This window comes from Petromyzon marinus, chromosome 25, assembly GCF_048934315.1.
Source record: "Petromyzon marinus isolate PM22_M1 ecotype Great Lakes invasive population chromosome 25, UKy_Petmar_22M1.pri1.0, whole genome shotgun sequence".
NCBI classification, from domain to species: domain Eukaryota; kingdom Metazoa; phylum Chordata; class Hyperoartia; order Petromyzontiformes; family Petromyzontidae; genus Petromyzon; species Petromyzon marinus.
Window position 1 is genome coordinate 9,511,669 of NC_133691.1, and position 11,560 is coordinate 9,523,228.

General features: G+C 47.6%; 1 protein-coding gene across 5 annotated transcripts; it reads left to right on the top strand.

The window, feature by feature from the left end:
* Positions 1-8: 8 nt before the first annotated feature.
* Positions 9-9,406, top strand: LOC116945873 (uncharacterized). 5 transcript variants are annotated; one of them, XM_032960504.2, is made up of 7 exons: positions 9-109; positions 1,280-1,338; positions 1,770-1,818; positions 2,288-2,406; positions 2,966-3,088; positions 3,957-4,007; positions 5,224-9,406. In XM_032960504.2, the coding sequence occupies exons 2-7, from the start codon at positions 1,288-1,290 to the stop codon at positions 8,143-8,145; spliced, it is 3,315 nt and encodes a 1,104-aa protein (XP_032816395.2). In that variant the 5' UTR covers positions 9-109; positions 1,280-1,287; the 3' UTR covers positions 8,146-9,406. The 5 variants fall into 5 exon arrangements, with proteins under 5 accessions (XP_032816395.2, XP_032816397.2, XP_032816398.2 ...); XM_032960506.2 differs by having other exon boundaries at positions 2,291-2,406; XM_032960507.2 differs by lacking the exon at positions 3,957-4,007.
* Positions 9,407-11,560: the final 2,154 nt, after the last annotated feature.

Below are 11,560 nucleotides of genomic sequence, written 5' to 3' on the forward strand. Positions count from 1 at the left end.
CCGCCCGCGCGGGCCGTCACGCGGCCAGGGCTGCAGCTCCCTCTGCTTGCGCCGTGCGGTACTGGTGGCGGTAGCCGGCTCTGTTCCAGCCGGTGACGCTCCGGCTGAGGTACGTGCTACCTGCCTTCCCTCCCTCGCTCCTCCCGCGCGCCCGTGGTTGGCGACGGTGGGGGCGACGGGGGTGGGGGGGGGGGCGCGACGGGGGTACGCCCCAGGCCCGCACGCTCCGCCCTCACCCCCGCGAGCGCGAATAGACGCGTCCCTCACGCCATGCTCCTCCCCCCCCCCTCCTTCTCTCGTGGCTTGGGCGCGCCCAGCGTGACGTTCGAGGGGGTGGGGAGAGCAACTGGCCGTCGCCTGATGAAGTTGGTTGTGGTTGTTGTAAATCACTGACGAAACGTCGAACTCGGATAGTAAATATTGTGGGTTTACTCTCCCGACACCGGTGTGCTTAAGTAGTAACTAACCGGGCACGTTTTGTTTACGTGACAAACATTATTAATGGACCCCAAAAAAATATTTTTTTTACGGATGATATTGGTCTCGAAAGCCTACCACTACGTGTTAAACTGGGGTGGACAGTGAGCCCCCGAAATAACGTGTCTCCGGAATGTAAAGTTGCTCGTAAGACAGCCACAGTAATATCTAGGGCGGCCGCTGTGTCGAACCGTCAACCTCTGCAGCATGCGCTACCGATTGGCCGTGCCACCGTCTCTGAAGTCCAACTAACGATGTTACACTTAATCCACTGCGTATAATCTGCATAACCCTGTATTGTATGAAGGCCAAATGCAAGACGTTGCTTAACACTACTGTTCCCTAAGCCTTTTGAATGCTGCATAAAGATTAAACGTTTTGCATATGCTACATTCTCCATGGCTCTGCCGCTCGAACTTGTAACACAGAACTGTGGAGGCAGTGATGGCGAATCGCACACATTCATGCACCGTGTTGATGCAGTTGGCCACACGTCATGATATAGGATCACAGAGCTTGGGCACATTTCGGTGTCGGTTTTTTGGCTGCCTTACCAAGCACATCTTTGTGGGTTCCTACGTCGCTTTGAGGAACCTGCAGCGTTTTGGTCTGCGACTTGTATGGATGACACTGCTATACACAAATAAAACATGTATAGTTAAACAGCTACAGCTGTGACACATGGCTGCCACGTGGCTCTGACATCACCAGACAACTTCCTGCCATTCTATCCTGTCCATGGGTTCAGGTGTATACACTATATACACTCTATATATTTAATCTGCCTTTCCATTCCGTACAGGTTGTCCCATGGAGCAAGAGCAGTGGCAGCAGCTCGCACATTCTCCACGAGCGAGCCAGGTCAGCGCTACCTCCTAGGGGGCACACACAGAGTTGCTGAGCATGGGTCCAAATGCCCCAAACATCAAGCGGCCAGAATGCAAATAGCACCGTCAAAGCTATAGTAGACAAGGGTGTAACACGTTTCTCGAATTGAGCAAGGTTGTTATGAGAGCTTGGAAAAGAGACGACGATATTGGGAGGGAATTTCAAGGAGGCAGAGGGCGAGGGAAGAAGCAGAGTGGTGGTGGTTAACGCCATGTGGATGAGATGAAATAGCATGGTTGACCTGGTCCTCAACTTGGGTGGAGGAATCTATTACAACTTTAAAAGTGCTGTTTGTTGCCAGTCGCTTGAGATGTTGGGCTTTTGTGCCAGTGCCTGGCAACTGTGAGTTTAAATTCAATGAAACCCTTTGCGCTGTAGAATAAATGTTATTCTCTATTCCCCAGGATGCCATGACTTCCGATATGAAGACCGACCTTTTCCAACAACAGCCAGGTAACCAATATCATTCTGACTGTTCACACTATTTGCTCGTTCACTGCAAGATATAAGCATATCCACGGTCAGAATAAACATTACACAATGTCAATTAAACCTTTGGTAACGTGGACCCTTAAAATATTGGGTGGAATTGTTTTCGACCCAGGAAGTCAAAACATAACACAAGTGCTCATTTTCCATTTACAACCCTGAGCCAGTGGTAGAAATTCCGTATTATTATGGTGATGGCGAGTCTATCCATACGACAACCACTGTTGACTTCCCCACAAAGTGGTACTAATTTCAATCACCCGTGAGGGATTATGTGCTGAAGTCAAAACCCAACCAGAATTTAAACTCGAATCTCTCCACTCACTGTTGAGGCACAGTGTCAAGAACCGGTGCTTTAACCGCTGTGATTAGCGTAGCAGCAGCACGCCAGGAGTAACAGCCAGGGGGGTTGTTGCGATGTCTGTATTTGCAGCAGCTGGGTCGTCACTGCAGCTGCCTGTGTCAAATCTGGAGTGTCTACGCAAGAGCCGTAAAACCGTCAAGAGAATCCTGTGCGACATTGGCCTGGAGTGGTGCCAGACGTTTGTGGAGGTAACAGGTCGATCACCGCGAGGGTCTGCAGCCGTGAAGTCTGACGCGCGTGCAGTGCTCGCATTAGGTGTTGGCACCGCCCGGCCGTAGCGCGTTTGACCTTTGTCGCAAAGGTTTGCTGTTTGAATCCAGTAGGCCGCCCTGGTTAATACCGCAGGTTGGGAGTTTATGAAAAAACTAATCGGAATCAAAATCTTTATTTATCCTGGAGGAATCTGATGAGCTATGAACCTCTTTTTCACAGTTGCCCAGTAGTTTCGCAGATTTCCAGTTAGACAAGCATGAAGGCAGTGCTGTATTTTTTAACCTTTGACAGGTATTCCATTTCAGAACTGGTAATTGATTGGGAAAATAGATTACTGGTTTACCAGTTTTTGTTTAACATTCCTTATTTGAATGTATCTGTCATGTACAATGTTGAGCACGTGCGGCCTGGCGTGGGCTGCTGGCCACCCACCCCTTCGTGCGCTGTGCCAGCCTTTATAGGGTGCTCGCTATTGCACTGGCCCTGACAGTCTCTTAAGGCTATATGGGGGATATTTGTCTTTATGCATGCTAGAACCAGGAGGACGAGGAGCTGGTTACCTGGAACTATCAGTGCACGGACTGGGAGCTGCTCACTGAACACGAACCTCCCGCAAAGCACAAGCGTAAAGCCCTGGCGAGTTTGCCGGCCACCACGGTAACGAAACAAACTTCCAGAGCTGTAATACGTGTTAAACTAACAGACCTGTGTTTGATGGAACCGCCCTGCGGTGCGCCGCAGCGTCTTGGAGCGTCTCGCAGTCTCTCGCAGCGCTTCACACGCGATGCAAGATTTGTATCTCATCGCAATCATTTAAATGTGTACCCGCAGGGGCAGTTGTCCCTGGGCAGCACAAGGTGACTCAGCACCTGGCTTGCAAGTGGGCATTAGTCTGCCAGTAGTGGCCAATGAGACTCATCGTAAAGTATCACAGCCGTGTTTGCGATGACGTCGTGCACGTTATTAAATTATTCAAATGCACAAGCACATGTCAAAAATATTTATGCTACACAGCATCGCTAAAAAAGCTCACGATGTTGTACATATGAATGCGTATCCCCATTATGCATACGCCTTGCATTATAACGCTTTGCAAGCTGAATGTTTTACCTTTCTGTTGGACGTATTACAGGGTCTGACTGTGCCTCTCTCTGTAACTGGCGTTATTTCTTTGTCCATCTGTGTGTCTGTTTCTCACTGTTTATCTCTGCATGCGTGTCCCTGTGGAGCTGAACTGTCTACTAACTATCACTGTTATCTGAGAGGCCCTTCTGCTGTTTGTCCACTGTGGGAAGAGACGTCCAACTAGGAGGATGACCATTCAAATATCGTTCTGTTTGCCTCGCTTGGAAATGGAGCGTACACTAAATCCTCATTTGAACTTTATGGCGGGACCCTGGGGTCCCGAATAAATGGAAGTCAAAATCGTAATTAATTATTTTTTGGCAACTCCGTCCCACCGCGCACATAAACACCGTGACCCACCTGGCGCGAATCATTCTGTTGTCATGTCGTCCAAGCGCAGCGAGGACGAATACGCAGAAGAGCTGAACAAGCGAATGTACTCCATGCTCGGGTATGGGCAGGATCATTAGTCTTATCCAAAGCTGCACAAACTGCCTACACGACTTAAGTCCTTTATTTGTCATAACGGTATGCATAATACAGTGAAACTGCTCTCTTATCTTAATTATTATTTGTGACGAACCAATGTCTATAGCCAGGATCAATCGATGACAATCCTATTACCTGCAGCTATTTAACAGTTGAGATGCGTTGCACCGTTGATTCCTCCTTTTTGATCATATTTTTTGTCTGTATGCATCTGTGCAGATTGGCTTAACCGAAAAAAAACCTTAGTCCCCACATACCGCTCTTATCAATGCGGATAAGAGGATCGGCGACCCACTACTCTGTAGAGTAACCTTGGTATAAACTTGTGTTAAAATATGAACAGCGCATTGAAAACGCGTACTATTTTACGTGCTGTTTACAAAGTGTTTTCACAAATCCACACTGAGAAACACGATGATTGACAGAGGGGTGTAAATTATTTTTTCTATAGTGTATGTAAATAGAGGTTCTGCAGGTAAGTAATTTTCAGTTTTAAAGGCATAGTTTAACAAGACAACACTTGCTACCATCCTTTAAACCCATTGGTGAAAAAGAGCAAAGTTTTTTTTATTATAATATCATGTTTATGCGAGAGCCAGGGGCTTATGGGACCCCGGGGTCCCACCATAATGTTCATATAACGCATTGGATGCGTTCCTGAAAAGTGCCACATTAAGCGAAAAACGCGTTGAAGCAAAAACAATTTCCAAATAAATAATTTAACGAAGTTTGGCGAGATATGATGTACGTACACACAGTAAGATGGCGGAACAAATAACTGAGGGTATGCCGCCGCGTTGATGCATCATTCCGCGTACTGTATCACACCACTCAGCCACGCACCTCAAGGAAATCGACCGCTCAGAAACCGCATTATCACGGTGCGCATTCCGCATTGTGCGAAAAGTGTTCCTTAACGGAAGAGCTGCATTTTAGCGAAAACGTGGTGTGTAACCATGTGTTAAGTGAGGAACCGTATATATGACTTTTAATTAATTATATTACATACAGGATGTTCAATACCCATTTAAGAGACATGTGGACATCTTAAAATTTAACATTCCTAACAAAAGCAGCAAAATAAAACATGCATTACCTTAGGAATTGCAATTGTCAATGAAGCAGACTGTGCTGCTTTCATAGCTGCTATGCTTACTTCTCTCCGTGTGTTTACGCAGGAACAGACCAGTGGCACCTTGGCAGTAAAGACCAAAAAACCAAGACGGCAGGAGAGCGACTATGAGACGATGCTGCGGCACGCGGCGGCCTCGCACGACCCCAGGCACCCCTGGTCTCTCGTCGGATACGCCAGCTTCGCGCCGTCGTGGCCGGGAGGCTGCGGGCAGCAGCAGTACATCTGTCCCACACAGCTGCTTGCCTTCCAACCGCCACCGCCCCTCTGCCTAGCCCCCCCGTCACAGATTGCACCTCCGAGCGTTCAACCGAGCCAAGCGTCCATGGTTCCTGTGGAGAATGGCGGAACAGTGGGCTCGACCGTTTCGTCACTACAGGTCAAGACCGGATCACGATTAGTAGTACCGGCACAAAAACTTCAGTTCTGCAGGTTCTGCAAGGAGTTTGTGACCTCGGGGGTATTTCTGGGGCATTCCCTCACGTGTCACGGCCCCACACTGGCAGAGGAGAGCGGCCTCTCAGATCCACGCATGTCAGAGTGCTCCTTGTGCAAAGCGGAGATGCATCCCACGATGCTGAGAGAGCACATGCTGCAGCATAGCCTGCACTGCCAGTACTGCCTCTTGGCCTTCAAGGAACATCGGCAGATGCTGGAACACATGGCCAAAGAGCATCCGTACTACGGGACTAGTGGCTCTGCAATTCTTGAATCGCAAGCCGTCATTTCCGCAAGATCTTCCGCAGGTTGTCTTTCCGCGCACTCACAAACGTTTACGAACGATTTCCAGGCACCAGAAAACATTATGCCAAACACGTTGTTGCAACCTCAGTGCACCGTGTCAAACATAACGCAGCCATGCAGTGGTGCGACCGTGCAGAGTCAACCTTCGAATCCATCTCTCCCAATCTTCACTTTCACCCTCCCACCGGTCCCAGTGTCTACCCAAGATCAACAGTCGTTGATTCTTAAGTTGGTCCCTCAACAATCTGTTGTTGCGTCACAATCACAGCAGCTTGGCAACATGCCAGCGTTGCTCACACTGAACTTATCGCAGGCTCCGCAGTCTGGTGGAGTTCCCCGCTTTGTGTCTATAGCGCCCTCCATGCCAGCAATGCAGTCCAACCAGCAGCCCCCTGCTGTCTCTTCCCGAGTGACGACCGCGTGCGCACAAAACGTAATTTCCACAGTAAGCAAAGCGATTGAGAATAACGTGATGTCCGGACAGGAACCGCTGCGTCAGCAAGCAGACACTGCCGCACAGTTTCACTTAGCGATGGCGTCGCCTACAGCGGTGAACGTTTCGGAAGCAGCTCAGGCGCAATTCGCCGTGAACCCCGGCACCGCCTCAGCATTGCATCAGCTACAGAATGGCATGTGGGGGTCAGGCACCACGCAGATAATGATGACGCATCCCCAGCAGCCGCACGTTGTGACAGTTCCTCACATGCCCTCAGGGATGATGCCGCAGACCGTCACCATCTGCAACCGCGGGACTGGACAGCCCCTGCAGCTGCTGTTGCAGCCAGCTCCCGGTCTTGCTCATTCCAGCTCGGCCCAGATGCCCGTGGGCACGACAACGAAGGGGGTCGTAAATTGCGATGGCGTGAATCCCGCAGCGATCGGTGTCACCGCTGCTGCGACCCTGCCGGCCGCCCCGATGCAGCAATATTTTGTGACGGTCAACAATGGCCCCGCGGGCCCCATAACCATGGTGCCAGTGAATCAGACCTCTACACCCTCTGCGCATGCCGCCGTCGCCGCCGCGATGCCAACACCCACAGCTCTTTGCTGTGCATCGAGCAGCTGCTTGGTCACCGTCCCTGCTGTACCTATACCCGGCGATTTGGGTAAAAGCCCGGCGCCACCGCCCCCTGGTGTGAACGCCGCGAGTCTCCAGGAGCCAGCGGGGCCGTGGATGCCGCAGCCGAGACCTCCGGCAATGCGCTCGCGGTTCCTGGGGCAGGTGCACGCACTTTGCGTGTTCTGCGGGGCAACCATACGGGGACCCCAGCAGGAGATCGCTGCCATGGTGGAACATCACCTTAATACAACGCATGGCGTCAGCCAGACTTTTGATCGGAAAAAGAACATGGTGAAGTATTACTGCTTTCACTGCAAAGTACAGTATCACTATCCTCTGTATGTCAACGCGCTGGACGCTCACAAGAAGCACTGCCCGATGCAGGTGATGGAACGTAAGGTGCTTGGGGTAATGGCTGGTACAAAGGACGACTGCACGGTGAACTCTCCTGAGGAGGTGAGGATCACTCAGTACAAACCGAAGGTCGTGGATCACAATGGAGGCAACGCGGCGCCACGGGTTGAGATCGCAGTACGTTGTGTCAAAAACACACCAGTGCACAATCCAAGTTTCAGGGATACTAAGGCAAAATTACAACAAAACACAACAGCTGTGATCATTCAGAAGGGCTGTACATTAAAAAAGGCAGTGCATCATAACAGGAGCAGCGGATCCATGCACCTGGCTCTAGATCCGACCGACCACGTCGACAAGAGTTACGACGAAAGGAAGCAGTTCCTCGTGAAATATTTCAACGAGCGCCCATACCCAAACCAGAAGGAGGTGGCCCTGCTCACAGAGAAACTGTGGATGTGCCATGGAGACGCGGCCATTCTGTTTGCCTGCAAGCAGAAGGAATGCCTACGTTCGATCGAGGCACATCGGACCCACGTGCTGCTAGGGTTCAGCATGTTGGAGATGCAGGGCCTCAACCACGGCCTCTTCTTCCCTGTATTGGACTCGACCACGTGGGACATCCCGATGGAAAAAACAGCGCTGCCAGGGCAAAGTAACCACACAGACAACACAGAGCACACGGAGCACGCGGGGCAAAGTAAGCACGTGGGGCACACGGGGGATGCAGAGCACCCAGGGCACAGTAATGACATGGATCACGTGAAGCACGCGGGGCATAGTAAGCACACGGACCACGTGGAGGTGTAAATGTTTAGCTCCAATTTTTTTCCAGCTAATAATCTCACACGGTGTACCTGGTATTAGACAACCACCCCAATGCTGAAAAAATACTTGCAAATTACTCATTTGGGATTCCACACCCAGCAACATCGCCCCCTACCGTGAAAACTTGGCAGGACCCTCCTAAAATAAGATTATTTCTGGGTAAAAGAGGTGTAAATAATACAATGAATATAACCCATGGACCTGCTACTGTATATATATAATACTGCTACTGTACATAGATTAAATAATTTCATGGGTTGTGAGGGCATGAATGCGACCCCCATTTGAAACGCGATCCTGGTCATGTGTGCCGAACCACAGTCATCTTGCTTGGTGATGTTCGGTTAACGTGTTTATAATGTTTCGTCTTTGTATTAATGTGAAGCTTTATGTATTTTACAAAGGTCGGATAATTTCGGCGAAAACTTTGCTTCCCTGAAATACAGATTTGTTTTATATAGTTTCCGAGCACAGGCAAAGAACCATAAGCGGCCTGCAACAAACGTAACGATTAATGTTGAAACAGATAAGAATTGATGGGTTTCATGAATAGGCAAGGCTATTATCTAAGAGCTTTCGAGAAGAGACGATGGGAGGGAAGAAGCAGTGTGGCGAGTGAACACTGTGGGATGAGACAACACGCCTCCACTGTTGATGCAACAAAACATGAATAGCAGAGGCTTCTGCACACTCATAACCTGGGTTATAAGAGTTTCGCATTCATAAATGATCTTAATACAACTTTCGATTTAATCTTTCATTATTTGCTTTGCACGACTGTATGGAAGCTGGCCCAGAGGCGACATGTCCAGGTATTGGTGACTTTCCTTCAATGCCCGTAATTCAGATCGATTTTCGTGACATCGCGTCAGTGAACGTCGGAAGTGGATGAGTGGACTGCGAGTGTGCAAGAGGGCCCTGGTGCTGGAGAGAGAACGCGGCGCAGCTGGGGTTGTACTTTTAGAACATTGCAAGCAGTACAATTTAGCCTGCCTATTCTTGAAACCAGAACCGGGAGATATTTTCCAGAGCGATATGGGGTGCTGTGTGTTCGCAATGTGCAGTCCGCAGACCCAAGGTGAATGTATTTCAGAGCTGTATGTAACCTATGTGGCTCGTGAAGATTACAACAATAACATTGCGTAACATTTTCTCGTTTCTATCCCCATATGCCTCGTGCATGATGTAGGTATAAAATATTAATATTTTGGATGTAAATGTTTAATAAAGTTGATATTTGGCAGATGTGTGTACCTTGTTCATCAATGCACTTTGCTGCCCATGATTACTAAGGTTTGCTCTCAAATAATTTGTAACAATATAGATTATCTTATCAGTTTACCGTAACTTTATAAATGTACTTAACATGTTTTATTTTTGGTTTGGAAGTACTTCCACTACGAATGAAGATAACTTGGCAGTTCTACTGCATATTATTGGTTCTTTCGGTAAGTCACGTAGAAGGGAAGCAATTAAATAATACAAATATAAAACAATAAAATTCTCATGACGTTTCGACTGCAACACAAGCAATCATTATTGCAGTCGAAACGTCGTGATCATTTTATTGTTTTATATTTTTATTTGTTTCCCTTCTACGTGACTTTACCGAAAGAACCAAGAATATGAATCCCTGCAGTCACGAAAGCTTTAAATCAAAAGTTATACTGCAGTTCACTTAACTCGGGTCAGCCTTGAGTACTGTATTTCTATCTTTGTGAATTTACACCGCACATGCCGTCATAGAATGTTGAGAATCGTCATGCCGTCAGTTATCCCAATAAACACATTTTGCACAGCACTCATGAGCAATAGCTGTTGATGTAGAACTTGGTAATAATTTCGCATTGTCAGGAAATACAATTTAAATGATAAAAGGTAATCATGCTTCTGCTTCTTTGATGACATTCAGTTCTATCCCAGAAGCTTTCCGTTTTTCATGGTAATCCCTATTGAAGTATCGTGACCTGTATAGGCATGTATTTAAACAATGTATTATTTGATGATTAGCTTCCAAGCAGCACTAAGTCTGTAGCTATCCGAATGGTTTTAATTAATTGTATTTCTCTAATTTTCGATATTCTCTAATTAGTCTTGGCCAGAAGTAACTAAGTTTTGCACAGAACTTCAACATTATCAAAATCATATTCTTGGTTCTTTCGGTAAAGTCACGTAGAAGGGAAATAATACAATAGTTTTAAAATAGTTTTATTTTTATTATTTCCCTTCTACGTGACTTTACCGAAAGAACAAAGAATATGAATCCAAGCAGTATCGAAAACTTTAAATTGAAAATTATCAAAATCAATTGGTATGGCTATTTTAGTGCACACAATCGACAGGAAGTACAAGAACAATGAGCTTGCATAATGTACGTCACTCTTTGGTTCTTTCGCTCAAATCACGTAGATAGAAAATTTATAGATCACGACGCTTCGATCGCAACACAAGCAACCGTCATCAGGTGGGACAACCACAGCAGGAGAACAGCTGCTGACGAAACGTTGTGATCTATTCATTTTCTACCCACGTGACTTTACCGAAAGAACCAAAGAGTGTGGATTCCGGCAGTCACGAAAGCTTCAAATCAAGATCATCTACGTTGATTGCCATATAAATAACCCGAACGACAATGGATACCCAGTCCTTGATATGTAATCATTAATCCCCCCCGCCCCCCCGACTTCGCGCAAGAGCTCACAGGTGTTGTCATCACATCTACCCCTCTATTTAAGGAATGAAACAGGATTTCTTCACAAATCTGGCTGTCACCTGTTGAAGCTAGTTGCAATTACTGGTGAAACGTCGTACTCTTGATTGTAAATGTTGTGGATTTGCTTTCCAACACCGCTGTGCTGTACTCTTAACGAATTGGCTTGTTCTGTTTACGTGACAAACCTTACTAATTGGCTGTCGGATGGTGGCGGGTTTAACGACACACATTTACGCGATCTAACCAAAAAAACCCGTATTATGGATATTGGTCGTGAAAGCCTACGTATAAAATGGAGGAATTAATGGGTGAAGTTAACAGTAACCATGGTCGTACTGATCGTGATAAGGATGTGACCACCTTAAGCAAATTAGCAAGTGCTCAATCGGCAGCACATTCCTCAAAATTCGTGAACCACACACTGGTGGTACACACCTAGCGTGCAGCACGACGGAGGCAAGGGATGGTGGATTAAACAAATTTGCCAATCGCCTGGCTTGACAGGGTATGGCAGTACACTACGTGGATTGTCAATCTCACATGTACACATTGCAGGAGTTTGCCAAACGTCTCAATATAGGGCCAAAGACCTTGGGCAATATTTGGTGCTGGTTCTGGATACTTTAGCATTGGTCAGTGTTTTCCCTGCGCCTATGAATTATATCAAAAACTGCGCGTTACAAG